Source organism: Cryptomeria japonica, chromosome 7, assembly GCF_030272615.1.
Source record: "Cryptomeria japonica chromosome 7, Sugi_1.0, whole genome shotgun sequence".
In the NCBI taxonomy this organism is placed as follows: domain Eukaryota; kingdom Viridiplantae; phylum Streptophyta; class Pinopsida; order Cupressales; family Cupressaceae; genus Cryptomeria; species Cryptomeria japonica.
In genome coordinates, this window is record NC_081411.1 from 653,806,569 (window position 1) to 653,825,192 (window position 18,624).

The 18,624-nt window shown below is 35.1% G+C and overlaps 1 protein-coding gene across 2 annotated transcripts; it reads right to left on the reverse strand.

The window, feature by feature from the left end:
* Positions 1-12,941: 12,941 nt before the first annotated feature.
* On the reverse strand, positions 12,942-18,364 carry LOC131071208 (uncharacterized). 2 transcript variants are annotated; one of them, XM_058006950.2, is made up of 2 exons: positions 18,006-18,364; positions 12,942-15,150 (listed from the first exon to the last, which is right to left on the reverse strand). In XM_058006950.2, exon 2 carries the CDS (start codon positions 15,030-15,032, stop codon positions 13,494-13,496), a length of 1,539 nt encoding a protein of 512 aa, XP_057862933.2. In that variant the 5' UTR covers positions 15,033-15,150; positions 18,006-18,364; the 3' UTR covers positions 12,942-13,493. The 2 variants fall into 2 exon arrangements, with proteins under 2 accessions (XP_057862933.2, XP_057862934.2); XM_058006951.2 differs by having other exon boundaries at positions 12,942-15,082; positions 18,006-18,363.
* Between the last annotated feature and the right edge of the window lie 260 nt (positions 18,365-18,624).

Sequence of the window (18,624 nt, forward strand, 5' to 3'; positions counted from 1 at the left end):
GTGGTGCTCTAATTGATCTTGATCCTCATATTAAAGGGACTTCATGTGGATGTGGTATAAACCCCTACATTTTCCTCGCATTGTAATAAAGTGATTGTATTTCATTGAAATTGTTAGTGTCTGCAAGCTGAGTTGAGTGCATAGTTGTGTGTATTGATACTTGATTGTTGCATAGTATTGGAGTCGTAAATGACCCGTTTGTATGGTGTGCTTGGGTATGTTCATCAACACAACTTGGATGTTGTATTCTCGAGTGTTATGTAGCGGTTACTCCCTAAAATTGGTGTATGTTCATATATATTTCTAGAAGTTCACTTGTGCTCTTGCAATAATATTTTTAGAATGATACCACTACTTGACACAACCTTTACATCGAGGTCTCTACTTCTAGTTGACTTGGAACCTTTTGTTTGCTTTGTATTTGTGTATATTTTAATGTTTATGTGGATTGATAGTATCCTAATATTGGGGCTTGTTTCTCTCAACTTAGTGTCATCTTATCCCTAGTTTGTCTTGCTCTTGGATACTCTCTATCTCTACTTTACTATGAGTATGAGCATAAATTCATACTTCCACTAAAGTGGGGGCTAAATTTAGTGTAGTAAATTATATTTCTTCACAATTTCACACTCTATTTGGGCCTCTACTTTGGTGTGCCCTCTCTTAGGTCATTTCAAGCCTATTTTGGCCTTATCTTATCCTGCTATCATCATATACTAAGATTGAGACCAAATCCTATGTCATAGATCCTCGTACTCTATCGCTGCTCTTTGAGTGGACTATGGAACCTGGCACCCTCACCCTAGTGGAATAGGGTGCATGGCACTATGGTCCCTCTAAAAGAGTCCCAAGTTTAAACATGTGTGTGTCAATTCCTACCTTTTGTGATTCGATCTTAATATTTTCCCTTGATTGTTAGAAGTTGGCTAAATTCGTAAATACCTTGAGAACCCTATATAAAACAATCATTTATCATTCAAAAATCATAATTTAAGAAGCTACTATCACAATTCAAGAGTCTTAATTCCTTTAATCAAGAGTATATCTAAGTACAAGGAGCAACAAGCTACAACAACCTATCTTCAAGTATGATTTCATGATGGATTATGTTATGTTTAGTCATGTTATTGCATCAACACTTGGAGAACTTGTCTAAAGAGAATTGCATTGCCTACATTATCAATCTTAAGGTATAATCTTGTCAATTGAACATTTTGATTATGATGTAGAATGTGTCCTACTAGGGTTTAGCTCTCTTTTTACATCATCATTTTTGTTGTGGTGGAAACACCAACATGGGAGTTGACTTAGGAAACCCCTATACAACACAACCATTTTTACCCTCTCTCAAGTGTTTAGGTATCTAATGACTAAGAGTTATAGAATTGTGCAGAGAAAATTTAGCAACAAATAGTCTCAAACTTCAAAGAGGTGAAAATTGTTGGACTATGTTGAATTGCTCTAGTGTCCGATACTTTTTGGCCAAAATTCTAGGAAATAGACTTATAGAACCTCCCTAGTAATTTTTTGATTATTTTCTCAGTTTGGACACCCTCAAGACTAGGGCACCTTCCTCCATGGTCTAGCATTTTTTTCTCTAAATTGTAGCTATAGGCTCCTCTCTACATCTCATTTCTAGATTTGAGATTTTGTGTTGGTTTACTATTTATGTTGAAATTTATCATTTTCCTATCATTTTACCTAGTTCATTTACATACACTCCACAGTCTCAAAATTCATAGCAATAAAAAAGGGAGTCATAAACCCACAAGTGCTTAGCTCTCCTATTAAGACTATAGGTAAACCTAGTTTATGCTTCTAATGATATGTCATGGAGATTTGAGATCTTAGTTTGCATTGTTAGGGCTAGGATCTCATTTCCTACATATCAAGGATCTAGTCTCAACATTAGCATATGATGATAATTAGGTAGGATATAGAAAAAAATAGGCTTTTAATGAGATAGGATAGAGCACACTAAAGAAAGGGCCCAAATAGAGTGTGAAATTTTAGAGGGATACAATTTACTACACTACAACTTCCTATCATATCATATTAATTCTTCACATGTAAACATCAATGAATATATGACTATACTTAATTCATTTTCCATGCATTTTATTTTCTCTAGCCATGAAAGTATAACAATGCTTTTGCAACTCAATTTTTCCATTAGAAGTAAACCTATTTCCATTGGCTTAGCTATAACTTTTTCTACATGTAAACTAATCATCTACTATCAAACAAAATTGGATTATTGTTACTAAAATGAAAAGGCTCAATCTCATATCATTTTTTTATTACCTAGAAGAATAATGTACAACACAAAATAAACACTAGAGAGTTGCAAACTTTTGCTAACCTCTCTCAATGAACATAGTTATTTTCTAGCCTCTTTGAATACAATCACCTACATGTAATGATTCAAACTTATCTTTGTTGGAGCCAATCAATAACACATGCTCTAGAGTCTAGGGGTTTGAGTTTTATCATACCCCATTGCAACTCCTTGGTAGAATTATGCCACATTATTGGATCTTAACTCCTATCCTAAGAGCTATAGTTGTTCCTAAGGAGAGAATTAATCACACTCACCAAAAGAAAACACATTGCCATCCAATAGAACCCTACACGTTAACAACTGCTAATATTAGCAACATTCTATGAATAAGGAATATCTTTGGGTATTAATCTACTTGGCCAAATGGTGGTGCACACATAAGTTCAAAACACATACTTTCTAGTCAACACCTAGGAAAGTATAATCATTTAGACTATGTGTGCACCACAAATTCAATGTTGCATTAGTCATTATAATAATTTCTAGTAGTGTTGAAGTCAAATAGTTGAAGAAGCCATTTTTTCATACCTTTTACTTGTGCATTCTTTCATCTCTTACCAAATTTGACAAAATTCACATTGCATAGGATGGAAAGAGAAATGACATTTTCAGTAGGAAACTTGTTCAAACTATGATGTTTGTGGTAACCTAAGTAGGAACATTTGATTGTTCTCTAGGCACATCTTTACAAAATGCTATCATTTAAAACTCCACACTTGCAACAAGCAATGTTCATGCACACATAAGAAGCACTCAACTTTCCTTAAGCAAGAAGTGTATGAGGCCTCCATAATATCATTATAATGGTCAAGCTCTCAATTTGAATATGCAAATCTCATGTTGTGTTAGGTAATAGCTATGTCAAAATGATTCTTAGCAATTCTTAATGCAATATTGTACAACACAACTCCAACCCTCTAGCACAATTTGAGCTAGTTCTTCAGTTAACAAAGGTAATTTGAGTCTTTAATATCTTTCCCATGTACAATATATTCCATGTTCTATGCACAATGACCAACTTCTCTTGACAAAGACACATGGGTTCAATGACAACTTCTCTTTCTTTTGATAAAGTATAGGGACAATCTCCCATTGACATTTACAAGAATTCATAGTTAGGTGCATCTCAAATTGCTACCATGTTAGCACACTTTGGACATTTATTGGATCTAGGGTAGAAGTATGATTGCCTCAAGCCTTCATTAACTCCTAAGCTTCATATAATATTTTTTGCTTCATATCTACAAGCCATTAATAGGCACACACATTACTAAGCCATGACCTATGCAAAACTAGACCCACTTTCTATGCTAGTACCCTAGGGATTTTCCAATATAATGAATATGTCATTCTATAAGGAAGGGAAAAGTGCTATAGACACAATTACACGATGGTCAACATAAATGTGTATTTCAAATAAAAAATTAATTAAGTTCTTTAAATTTATGCACTAGATGTAATGGAGAATATTGCTCTACAAGAAAGGGTGAATGATCCATGCATGATTTTTTGCTTCAAACACTTTTGTGTGACAACTCAACTTCATTGTCTTCCATATATTGACATGTTCTTTGCACACACAATACACACCAACAAAAAATTGCACATGGAGAAAGAATGACTTCAGCACATATACATAAGTATCAATTATAATAGCTCTATGCAAGGCAACACAAGACAACAATGCACACACACTTTAGTCATGCCACACAGCCTTTGGAGTTTACAGTATACAATAGAATTATCAACTCTTATAACCCTTTTGTGTTGTGTGTGACCTACTAATGGGAAACATGTGCATCTACATAATATAAACAATTCAAATCTATATGCATCCAACACTTGGCCATGCCTACTCCACATGATCAAATCAGCACAATACAAATTCAACAATTGGCACAACTCTAACCACATGAAAAGTGCACCATGCACATGTGACAATTGTTAGCATATTATGGAGGGCTTCGTTGTATAAATACACATAATTATATAATGTGTAAATGAGTCATCCAATTTGCCAATAAACCGTGTTATATTATAAGCTTAATCTAGTTGTACTCCAAAACACCCCTAGTGAATAAGGCATGCATATCCTCATTACACTACCCTCTAATAGAGAAAACTACCTTAGGTAGTTACAAAACATTCAAGAGACTTTTGGCATATGTTGTGAGATTTACATAGCAAAATAATGTGATTCAAAGTAGCTAAGGAATGAAGAGGGCACCAATGTTGACACATCATTATCCAAGAGTCTAAAGAAATGTCAAAGGATTGTTAAGGATGAAAAGGAATTTTCAAAGAAAAAGATATTTAATTCATTTGCTTTGGATCTTAAAGAGGAAAGAAGGGAGAAACCAAGGTTTGTTATGACAAGGAGAAGTACCAAGATAGACTCTGATGTAGAGAAAGTGAGATATCATCCATATACAAGAAAACATGGGTAAATCATTCAAGAAAGTGCATTTTTTTTGTCACATAGATACAAAACACGAAGATATGGAAAATTAAATATTTTGCTAAAGAGGAAGTTAAAAACATTATTAAAATAATCAAATTGGGACAAAAACAAGGCTTTCTTAAAAACTCAAATAGATTGTTAGCATAGGAATACGTGGGAGATGAGAATCTTAAGTTCAACGTATAGAAGGTAAGGATAGGAGAGAAAAAACACAAAAAAGAACACATTTATATAAGAAATGAAAATTATATATCAATTAATATGACAAGAACTAGATATTTTGTTCAATAAGAGTTATCAAATTTAAGTGTTATTATAAATACAATAATTAGAACTACTTGGGAGATGATGGGAAGACCTAAACTCCAACCAATGAGTTATGATCACCTTGGTCAATGGCACACCATAATCTCCAATACACATATTGACAAAAGTAAACCAAATTCATGCCTAATGTTGTTGAATTTAGAATAGTATAATATTATAATAATTTAATGTTCCTAAAGAGGAGATTATAGTACAAGGTAATACATTATTAACAGTACACTTATCACTAAACAAAAAGATGGTTGTTTTGGTGCATGCATTGAAATTGCAAAATTGGTCAAGTTTGTTTACCCTTGTGGTGTGCATGGCCTATGTTTACAAGCAATTTGAGGTAATAGTAGGTTTCATATCTATATATGATTGGGGTTTCGAAAATAGCATAAGGTCACAAGAGGTTCATTTTGTCTTATATGGGTAGTGAACTCCAGATGGTTTGAATATGCATTTCATTATTGATTAGTCAAACCTCATCACTTTTGGGTTAGTATTATGTGTTTGAGTCTATGATGCCAAGTATATCCACGCGTTGTCTTGTTTTCGACGGTCCTTCCCATTGATTAAATTGGCCTTCTAGCAGTAACCAGGTACATCTACGTTGGCAGGTGGGTTCCTTACGACTTTCATGGTGTCAATGTGGTCACCAGAGGACTTTTGTACAGGGAGCTTTGACCCAAGGATTTATTGCATGAGCATGGGCAAGGTGCAGTCTACAGTCAGATTCGTATTAAATGCAAAGGTGCTCATGTTGCTACAGGCTTGCTCCTTGACCATGGTGATTTACATGAAGAAAGACACTTTTGCCCAATGCTATATTGTACCTTGCGATTGTTCCTATGTTGTTTTCCTCATGCAAATATTTCATTTTTTCCTACAAATGTTTGATGGATGTGACGTGTTTCTAGTGTTGTTAGCCACTTGTTCTCCACACCCATGAGATAGATTATAATGCTGTCTAAAAATTATAATCAGTTAGATGCCTGTTGGTTAGCTTGAGGGCCTAGCTCTAATATAAATCCCTATAATCTGATCAGAAGTTCCAAGGCAACAGAAATGTTGCATTGTTTTGTTTTTGCTTCCACATGATGTGAGTTCAGATTTTGCTGGTTTATGGGTGTCTCTATGATTGGTTGAGTGATTTGACAAGTCGGCACACCATGTCAAGCTCTAGGGCTACATTCACTAATTTGTTATGGTGTTGATTGGTTAGCCTGCACAAAGGCTTGCAAAATGGTTCAAAATGCATTTGAACTCTTTCAATATATCTTGTGTGGATTCAGTTGATTTGATTGTTAATTGTTTAATCATTGCCCTTGCATGTGTGTTTGATTATTTAGAGGTTTACATAGAGCTAGGCTTATGGTTGATAAGTTGCTAGCCTAGTTTTTATGCGTAAGCTTGCATTTGTGTGTTTGTTGATGGTATATTGATAATTACGTTGACAAGTGGATCAAGACATCGGTCTATGATGACCTCCCTCGCTAAAACACCATTCACTATTCACTCAAGAAATATATCTTTCATTAGTTGTAGTGTTGTGTACTCTACCTATATGCTTACTCTACCTTTATAACTTTATCACAACTTAAGATACCCCTCTCAAAGCCACAATATCAAAGGGTTAAGTATATAGGAGTCCTACCCATCTTTGTAGCTCATTGCTTCAGTAATATATATCGCTAGTAAACCCTTGAGTGACAAATATCAAAGAGGCTACATTGATGAAAGCAAAAGATGTATGTGTATATGAAATGTTTTAAGGGGATTCATCAAGAGTAATATAAACTTGTCCTTTATACATGGGTGCATTGAATGATTATTCACATTTGCTTGTAGTAAGGTCTAGCAGGTCTATTAATGGCTGCTATTGGGGCATGTTAATTAAGGCCCAGTTGTTATTGTCCATCTCTTTAATTGTCTTCTCAAGAGACCTAGATTTTGTAGAGCCTAAAATAAATGAGGGTTTGCCCTACCCTATGACTTAGCCTAAGCAAAGAGGCTACATTGATGAAATCACAAAATGCATGTGTAAAATATTTTAAGAGAATTCATCAAGAATAATATAACCTTGTTTTTCATCCATGTGTGTATATGTTGCTTGTAATAAGGTCTAGTAGGTCTATTCATGGTTGCCATTTGGGCATGGTAATCAAGGCCTAAATTGTTGTTTTTCATTTCTTTTTACTTGTCTTTCAAGTAGACCTCAAGGATCACTCACCTAGATTTTGCAAACACTTAAGATAGCTGCCCTACCTTATGATTTAGCGCAAAGTTGTACTCTCCTTGTTATGAACGCTTCTCTTTACCTAAGCTAAAATACTCCCCCTGTTTTAGTTTGGACTAGTATAGATATCTTAAATACATCTATCTAAAGAAATGCCGAGACATATCAATTCAAACTATTTTATTTACATTAAAATCATTTTATCACTTTAAATTATATTGTATCTACATTTTTTTTATTTTTTTTTGGATAATTGACATTTAATTTTTTATATTTAAATTTTAAATTTCTTGTCATTGTTCAAAAAATCATCAAAAATAAAAATTTATTAAATATATTTTTTAAGAAGAATATTGTAATTATGAAATGGTAGATTTTTTTTAAATATCTTTGTTTTTATTTTATATTTATATGTCTATCTAAACTTATAATTTTGATGGGGAGTATATTTTGTTTTATATGATGTTTATTTTAAAAATATCAAGTTTATAATTAATATTAATATTTTGACATGTGAATGGTTGTCAAATTTAAGCTCAAAGATAAAAGTTAACATTAACACACAACATTTCACTTCACCCCTTGCTGCCATTGTAGAATGCCTCTCAGCATTAATAATGGTTTTAGAGGAGAGGAAATGTGGTTTTGAGAACCAAGAGAGGAGATATGGTTTTGAGAACCAATAATGGTTTTAGAGGAAAGGAGATGTGGTTTTGAGAACCACTAATGGTTTTAGAGGAGAGGAAATGTGGTTTTGAGAACCAATAGAAAGATGGTGATAAATTTGATTTCAAACCCATATGCAGAGTATACAGATTGGAAAAACACAACTAAAATCAGGATTTCCGACCAATGGAGGACAAATAAACCTAGAGGATATGTCCATGTGGAAAGATTTAGAAACTGCTATAGAAGCTTACTTGTATGTTGAGCCACAAATAAGGGTGAAGAAACTATTTAGAATGGTCAAACCTATGATTGGTAACTCTAGAGATATCACAAACTTACTTATCTACTATAACACTGCATAATGTCCACTATAACACTGCATAATGTCCTCTATAACACCATTTTGTGATGACCTCCCTCCCTATAACACCATTCTATATTCACTCAAGAAACATATCCTTCATTAGTTGTAGTGTAGTATACCTATATGCATACTCTAGCTTCACAACTTTATCGTAACTTAAGAGACCTCTCAGAGCCACAATATCAAAGGGTTAAGAATATAGGAGTCCTCATCTTTGTAGCCCATTGCTTTAGCAAAATATATTGTCACTAAGCCTTTTAGTGACAAATATTGAAGGGGGCTACATTGATGAAAGCACAAGATGTATGAGCATATTCAATGTTTTAAGGGGACTCATTGAGAGTAATATAAACTTGTCTATTCACATGTGCTAGTAGTAAGGTCTAGTAGGTTTATTAATGGTCGCTATTGGGGCATGTTAATTAAGGCCTAGTTGTTATTGTTCATTTTTTTAATTGTCTTCTCAAGGAGACCTCACCCTCATGGATTTTGTTGAGCCTGGAGCAAAAGAGAGCCTGCCCTACACTATGAATTAGCCCAAGCCACGAGGCCACATTGATGAAATCACAAAATGCATGTGTATGAAATGTTTTGCCCTACACTATGACTTAGCCCAAGCCATGAGGCCACATTGATGAAATCACAAAATGCATGTGTATGAAATGTTTTGGGAATTCATCAAGAATAATATAAATTTGCCTTTCATATCCATGTGTGTATATGTTGCTTGTAATAAGGTCTTGTAGGTCTATTCATGGTTGCCATTTGGGCATGGTAATCAAGGCCTAAATTGTTGTTTTTCACTTTTTTTAATTGTCTTTCAAGGAGACTCAAGGATCTCTCCTAGATTTTGCAAAAACTTAAAGATAGCTGCCCTACCCTATGATTTGGTCCAAAGTTGTCCTCTCTTTGTTATAAATGCTTCTCCTCTCTTTGTTATAAATGTTTCTCTTTACATGATATAGCAAATTCCCAGTCTTAGTTTGAAGAATGGTTTGAGGAGAGGAGCGGTGGTTTTGAGAACCCATAGGTGGTTTTGAGAACCCATAGGTTGTGACATAGTTAGAAATATGGAAAGATGGTGATAAATTTGATTTCAAATGCATATGTAGAGTATATAGATAGGGAAAACACAACTAAATTCATGATTTCCGCTCAATGGAAGACAAATAAACCTAGAGGATATATCTCTGAGGAAAGATTTAGAAGATGCTCTAGAAGCTTACCTGTATGGTGAGCCACAAATAAGGGTGAGGAAACTATTTAGAATATTCAAACCTATGATTGGTAACTCCAGAGATATCACAGAGCTTATTTATCTACTATAACACTGCATAATGTAATGAAAGTTATGAAAAAATGGAACAAATAGAACAGAACTTATTTTTAAATATCCCCCAATGGTAGCAATATTAAGAAGGTAAAAAACTTGTATTGGGAGAAAATAGAAGACAATCATAGATAAGAGTAAAGGGAAGAAGCATGCTTGAAACTTAATCGATCCTTGAAAAGAGGGGAAGTTTTGAAGAAGAAGAAAACATTTTTTGGAACAAATATAAAACAGATTTGGATAGTTTTCTTTTAGGACAAAGACAAGAATAACACAACAGAAGATTGGACATTACCATTTACAGACATCACAATCATGGCATACGATCTTACCTTGACTGTATCTGTTGTTCTTTTTAAATTACTACTTGACACACAAGCAAGCATGTTATGAATACTAATATTGAGTAATTGTCAATTATAGCAAACATTGCTGTCCTTGAATAGCAAGTTATATATAAAAAATTACAAAAGAGCCACACTTTGGTATAAAATTAAACTTTCGAGTTGCTTTCCTATGAATCCTTAAAAGTGCATTGGCAGATGGTACGACAAACTATGGTTCTTGAGAGCCACATTTTGAATCATACAAATCAATATAAAACTAACCGTGACCATCCATTTACCATGACAATCAATAGTGATGTAGCATACCAAATAGAAGCTACAAATTGAGAAAAAGCAGATGTTCTGATGAATCATCTCAAAGTAAGTTGCCTTCAACACAAACCTGTCTTTGAATGGGAAATAGAATTTTTGTTTATCACTGCTACAAATAAATGCATCTCCAGTCAACTTTAAAAGGCCCACATACTGAGTACCACAGTCTAGAGATAGAACACTATCACCATGATGGTCCAGGCTCCTGCCCGGTCACCATGCTCCCTGTGATAATGGAAATATATAAAGCCAAAGTGAATTTTTTAAAGAAATATATTGCACGGTTAATAAAACCTCTGTGTTCGGTGCTAACAGTCACTGCAACATCAAAACATCAAAGAGATGAGAGCTTCAAGTTCATCTTAACCAGAGAAAACATTATAGCTTCTTCAATGTGACTCTCAAGAAAGCCAAAAAAAATTTCATTTTTTATCGTTTCATGGATCAATGGCCAATCCAATTGTGCCAATTATTCGAGGAAACCCACGCCATGATCAAGACCCAGAGAAATAGAATATTAAGACTTCACAACAAAATTAGTAATTTGTGCTGCGGACTGAAGATTAGTCCCTCTCTAATTAACTATGAAAGCCAAAGCAAGATTAATATGCATAGCTATTTCCCTGCTTAGGACACATGCAAGCTACCATAGGCTATCACAACATACATCTAATTAAGTCATACACAGAATAAGAATTGCGCATATATAATCAAATGTCAGAGCCAAATAGTACCAGGAGTAACAATGAGGAGAATGTCTTGTACTGATAACAGAAAATAAAGCAAGAGTTTGTTATTGCAAAGATGCAATTAGAAATTGTGACCTTTTACAAAAGAAGCAAAGAAAGAACATATTTCAGAAAACAAATACTGAGCTTGGAGGAAAGCAAATGAGAAACTAACAAATGCCATAAGCATTCAACACATCATGAAGATCATAAAATTTCTGCAATCCAATTAAGAGTTTACTTAAGGAACAACCTTCCAAGATAGTATCTATACAAATTTGTAGTTAGCACTATTATTAGTAAATTATATATAGCATTCCAGACAGCTTAATTAAAGAATAATAAAAGAAATAATAGAGTATACATAAGATCTACAAATCGCAACTCAACCATATATGTTAAAAAAGTTAAGGACGGTATGACTCTAGCTTTTTTTCCATGATACAATGAGAAGCTAAAAATTTGCTAACAATAAAAGGTAGTATCAGCAGCTGATAAAAAATGATATTACTTTCTTTGTAAATCTGCATGGCTTAGTTTCTTATTATAAATTTGACCAGTGCAAGATGAATATGGCAAATATATCTCAAATAAGCTGGTCACTAATTTGTCATATCCAATTAAAATAAAGGGATTTATTTAAAGTGCTTACAAAAAAGGCAATAAAGAGGCAAACTTGAAACGCAGAAACCATATCAACTTATTACAGATGCTTGGAAAACAACGGATAATTGGAAATAAACCTTCATGGAACCCTTGAACCTTGGTCCCTAACAAAAGAAGATTGAGTCCCCGTGGCTAGTAGAAATTATATTAATTTCTTTGTAAATCTTCAAAAAGCATAGTTATATTTCTTATTATAAATTTAACCGGGGCAAGATGAGGATAGCAATTATATCTCAATGCAGCTAATAAGTAATTAGTGATATTCAACTCGCAAAGAAATTTATCCAGAGAGCTTACGGAAAGAGCATTAAAGAGGCAAATTCAAATTGGTAAACCCATATAAATTATGATATCTTAGGAAAGACCTAAATATATTGGAAGTAAACGTATATGGAACCATTGAACCCAGATCCCTATAAAGGAGTTGTTTAGAGAGTTGGGCCTAAAATCGAGGCACTTTCTACAACTTAGAGAGAGCAGATGCTATATAATTTGCACTGATTTACAACATTGAACATTAGACACCTCTACAGTGAGAAAATTAAACAAGTTTGTGTTAAAGGATGCAGTGATTTATTTTTCATTTTTCTGTTTCTTTTGTGTAAAGAGCATCAGAGAGCCCAGCAAAGGGAGAAATAGGATGCCGTATGGCACATCGCGTTGAAAAATATAATTTCAATTTCCATTAGATTTAATGGAATGAAAAACAATAGACTCGATGTTAACTGAACTATATAACTGAGTAGTACGTGAAATTATATTAAACAACTATCTTTCATGGCAAGGTAATTTCTGACTTTGAACCCAGAGCAATGAACCAAATATAATAACAGAAATAAGACATCAGACTTCTAGAGAGGCTGTGCACAGACTGGCAATTCATAAGTGCAACAAACAAAATGAAAATAAGATCAGGAAATGAACTTGATTAGACACCTTAAAAGGAAATTAAAACAGTTTTATTACAATGAACATGAGAAGAAAAAGCTCATACTGTATTTGCTAAAGAGCTGCATGTATTTAAATTTCTATTTGCACAATACTGAGGCTATTCCAGATAAGGTAGAAAAGTTAACAATTTCATAGGACTGACCTGATGTACCATGGCCCATGGGGTACCATTTTCACAAGAACTTTATTTAGTATGTTCCAAATATTTACGAAAAAAACCTGGGTGCAAGTAATATTCAAAAATGGATTGCATAACCTCAGAAGAAATATCCACAATCAGCAATACAGTACTCATACCAGAAGCCTTCAGGATCTAATCTGAACCTCAAAGTAGAGCCAAGAGAGTAGGGTGGTTAGGAAGCAAAGCCATGAGAGTTCCTAAAGATAAGTGCACCATGAAAATTGTAAGTCTGATGCTTTGCTTCCTGGACCTTTCTGTGAGGTAAAGTAATCAACTAGATCAAAGAATAAGTTGTACAATTAAGACAAACACCGCATGCTTCAAATGTTCAAAGTACAACTTCACTTTTATACCATTTGATAACATCCTACAAATTTCTGGCTGGTGCAGTAGAGCTATATTTTACAAACCACCCTAGAAAGCCTGCTATGAGTTCTCCATTCAAGCTTAATGTAACAAAACTCAAGCTAGAGGTAAGCAAATATCTCTTTCATACAAGGACCTGCCTGTTTGAAATATTTTTAGCCAAAGCTAACCATGCCGCACAGAGATCTACAAAAAGTACAGTTACAATTGCAGCTTCTAGGAAGGAAGCCTACCGAAGCCTGTTGTGAAAGTCCTCCAAATCTCTCTCAGTGAACTGCCGTGCATGTCCCTGACTTTCTTTGGCCCTTGCTGAGAAATAGAAAACCAACCACAACACTAGGAAATAACTCTGAATAAAAGATACTATGAGTGTTGCCAAGAAATGACCAAGCACTTGTTGAAGTACCCATTTAAAGCTTCGTCCGCATACAACAGACTCAAGGACTTTAATTGTAGCCGCTTGGAATGCCATGCTCTTCACAAGGTTCCATCCTCTATGGAGGGTTTCAGCACCTCTGTATTGCCTTTCCATTATGGCTACCCAGCAAGCTGTGATGTAGATGCTATAAGCCAGCCCATCAATCAAGTACTCCAAACTAATAAATGCTCCAATCCTAAAAGACATGCCCAAATCTGTGGCAAATTCATCCTTCCAAGGAGCCTGGAATGCAAATGGCATGGTTGACAGCCGCAAGACCAACTTCTCCATTTCTTCCAGTTCCAACACTTTTCCAAACAGAGATTTCATCAAGAATAGGCATTGTAGGGCTCGCAAACTTCCATGCAAAACTGCCAGCCATATTAGTCTCCACATGCCAGTTCTGAGGCCTGATCTCACAGATTGCCGGATGGAAACTCTCTTGTTCATGTATGTAGTCACTACAGAATATGCCACAGCTCCAAGAACAGCAGAATGCTGCAAAGCTACTACAACGAGAAGAGTTGCCATAACCCCAAAAAGAAGTAAAATCAGAAGCATTGTAGTGCCAGTTCCTTGAGGCATTGCTCCTGGATGATCAAAGCCTCTTCCACCAAATAACCTTCCTGCAAATATTCCAACCTCTTCTGATTCTTCAAGATCCTCAGTAACCTCCTTTTGTGTGTCATTTCCCAAAGAAAAAATCAGCCTCAAATTCATGTAATGTGGACCTCCAGCATCACTGTTATCAATAGAAAAATCTTCACCAATGCTCTTGTAACCTTGGGTATCACTGTTATCATTAGCAAGATCTTCTCCAGTGGTTACATGCTCTATTGATTGCTCTTTTCCTTGGTCCTCTGCTTGAGAACTCATTTTTTTATCCCTGTGTCCATCATTTGTTTCAACTGGACTAGTGGAAAATGTTCTCTCGTCTGCACCTTGTATCAATTCATGTAGATGTCCATTGGCTTCATCGACAGATGGTGGCACAAAATAAGATGGGAGGAAGTGACCTATGGAAGAATCTTTATTCTGCCCTGCCTGACCACCTGGCACAATTGCATTGTTATTCCCATCTACAAAAAGTTTTTGCCGCTGTGTTGCACCACTTGTAGAGTCTGGTGAGATGTGATTCTGTTTATCTTGGAAATCAAAGTCAAGTGAAAAGTTTCCATGTGATATACTGAAAGAAAAACCAGCCATACCAATAGAATTCTCAATGGCCGTATCATACATTGAGGATAAGGCAGCTATGACAAGAAGAATCTTTATATTAGCCCTGAAAGAAATAGCTGCCTGCTTGAACAAGCTAGGTATTCTCTGCAGATTTAGCCCAAGCCCTGCCATGGCTTATCCTCTGGTATGGTTCTTTTAAGTCCTCACTGCTCCCGCATGCACTGTCTTCATAGAAAACTGATGAGCAAAAGAATATGCCTTGACCAGAGATACAATGTTACGACACTCCCTAACCATGACATAAAAATTGTGGTATATTTTAGCATCTATTGATGTTTTCTTCTAATGATATTTAAAAAAACCGACATAATTGATCAGACAAACAGTTCATATTATTATCATAAAAACTATTGTAATCATTCATGTAGGCATTGACAATATCATCAGCATGACTAATAAGTATTCCCAGACTCCACAACTAGCACAAACAGTTAAATAAGCAATCCCAAAGAACCCACCACAATGAATAATGTGGGAGTTGTGGTGCATACTTGTGTTTGTAGATTAAATTGTGAGATTGATCTCTGGATTTAACTGCATAGCATTATGCGGGGGGTTCTAAAACATCCACAATCAATTCAAGAGAGCTATAAGCATTACTGAAATCTAAAACCAACACTATCAACCATATAGAAATTGTGAAAATAACATAATCAACCATGTGGCCCTTGCATAAAGGGCACAACCCATCATGTGACAAGTCTGTTAAAAGTATAAAACACAATCCCATGTGGGCATTCTTCAAAGACACAACCCCTCACATGGACATACAGCAAAAGACACAATCTCTCGTGTCAGCATCTCAAAATCAAAACAAACTTTTATGTGGGCATTGCAAGAACAACCCAATCCCGCATACGGTCATTTCAGAAACAACAAACAATAGAACCACACAAATGGACATTCAGAAAACACTGTCCCTCATATGGCGATTCCTGAAGCATGACACTGTCTCATGCCAGCACAACAGAGCTCCCTATATGCCCATTTCTGATCCTTATTTATATATGAAAATCTGAGGCTACTTAGAAAACATATGTGGAATATCAGCTGTCATAACTATAATTCCATGCTCTCCCAAGTTTCCAAGATGGATTTTTTGGAGCACAGCAGGGGACGGCTATTACAAAAATAGGATAACTTTTAAAATATAAGGAAATTTCAAATATTCATATGATAACAATTAACATTGTTAAGGCATTCATCATTGACATTATAAAGTTAAACTTGAATTGACGAATTTTAATAACTTTCATTGTCAATGTGCATATATACTATATAAAAGATAAAACAAAATGCCCAAAGGCTGCAAGAAATATGACCAAAAAAAATAGAAAATATGCAGATGTCCCTAATAACCATCTAGAAACACTGCAATTTTGACTCCATATAGCTGGGACAAACCATCAACAACCTTTAACATGAAAAAGTAACGATTTCCTTGCTCTAGTTGTTCCATACACGGACGTGATATCAACTGTATAGATTGACAATATCAGTAACATGAAAACTGCCATCTAGTGCTTAATTCTCTCTTAAATGAACACTTTGCCAGGAAAAAGCCCTCATATAGCTGCAACAATCCTGACATCAAACTTGATCAAAGTAAGTTTTCCACTATTCAAGCTGTATTGTACAGACCTGCAATAGCAACTGTACAGACTAATGAAACGAGCATCCTGAAGTTGTCCTTTAATGTGTATTTTTTCCTATTAACTGGCCCAAAATCTATTATTGTAAAAATAGCAGCAGGTGTGCAAATGACTGCATCATAGCTGTATGGAGTCAAAAAAGTCACTGAAAACATGCCTGGGCAGTAGGGCACGGCTAGCTGTCTCCAGAACAGTTAGCAGATGTCTAGACACTGGCCCTAATGTACCCAGGCATTTCCTAAAAAATATACAAGCACCCAGGATGTTTCCCGTTTGTCTGCAAATTTGGAGACAGGGTACACCGAATCCAAAAAACGTTCCTTGAGGCCAAATTGGCAAGGGACGCATCCCCAGGGAGCATAGCTATAATTTGGTAGGTATAATACAATAAGGCATTCAAAAGAGCATCTGACCGTTATCTAACCTGAACCAACGGCCAAGACACAGTGACTAATTTGATAGTTTGCATATCGGTAGATTGTCAAGTCCAAGTTTACTAGTGAACTTGGCCTCTTGGTCAAAACCCAAGAATACAAAATTAGAACAATATATAAGATAAATAGAAAGATACTGTGGAGCCTGACCAAAAAAATAGTAATACCTTCAGCTTCACCTATTAGATAAAAAAGGACAAGATAGGAGTAGGAGTCTCTTATAAATCGGATGTCGATATAGAAAAAGCAAGGACGCCTGATATACGACGAGACACAATAGGATCGAAACAAAATAAGGCCATCCGGTATGGCTAAAACATGGACAGGATTGCGTATTCAATGAATTTTGGTCAATGGAATAGAGCTTAAAACATTAATGGGCCAGTGTTCCTTCTGTTAAGCTTCAAATACATTTGGTTTTCTTGTTTCATCAGAATTTTTCTCTCTCCTTTTTATATGGAAATCTCCACAATCTCTTTTTTTAAATTTTGACACCTAATCAAATATCCGTACAAAAGACAGTAGCTTGAAAGTTAAATATAGATCATTGCAAAAAACAGTACAAACCCTCACTAGGGCATCCCAAAACCAAAACTATGGGCGGCTCCGAAAGCATAGAGGGACTCAGAAAACCAGCATATAGACATTCCAAAAATAACTTTGTATTCCACTGTTCGCAAGAATAAATCGAACAAATTATCCCTAAACCTAGGCATGATCAAGTGGGCAATCCAGCCCATCGAAGGTGCAGCGTTAGAATCCGTATTCGCATCCCAATGGAGCTCATAAGACCAAAGATTTCCTCTTTCAAAACCATTTTCATTCATATGAGCAAAATCTTAAGGGTTCCGAAAACCTGTACGTAGTTATCCTTGAGGAGATAATATGTAAAACGAAATGGGAGGACTCGAATAATAATCCTCGAGGGGGCAAAATCCAGAACAACAAACTGAAAGCAGGGCGAAAAAAGTGAAAAAAGAAAAAGAAAAGAAACCCACCTGTGTAGATGCACCAAAGATGAACAGTTAGCTATCCACTCCTCAATTGCAATGCACGCCAAAAACTTCTGGATTGGATGTTTTTAAAGACGGGTCAAATCTTAATCGATTTCAACCAAAATGACATGCCCAATACGAAAACACAGCGGATAAATACGAACTTCAGATAATGACTCAAGGAAATCGAGATTATCGAGTAATTATTTTTAAGTTTTTAACTGGGTACTTTTTGAACATTTTGTGTTAAATGTTTTGGCTGGGCTGCGAATGTCGCGCGTAACACCTACCACTCTAAATAATATCGGACGAAGAGATGAATAGATACCACGTTCGAAGAATTCCATTCCATACTTTTTTCTTACATCTCTTCAACAGTGAAAAAAGTACTTGGCGATGTTGAATAGCTGTAAGTTACTGTAGACTGGGGCATTTTTTGGTTTTTTATTTGAGAAACAAGGAATAATTGTGACATCTTGTTTTTAATTTCACTACTTGAATTGATTTATCCATTTTGGAGTTTGTTTAAAAAAAAAAGTAATCAATCTTTTTAAAGAAGATGTTTGTTTTGGGCATGTTGATAAGTCTGTTTCAATTTTAGATTTTTATTATTTTTGAAAAA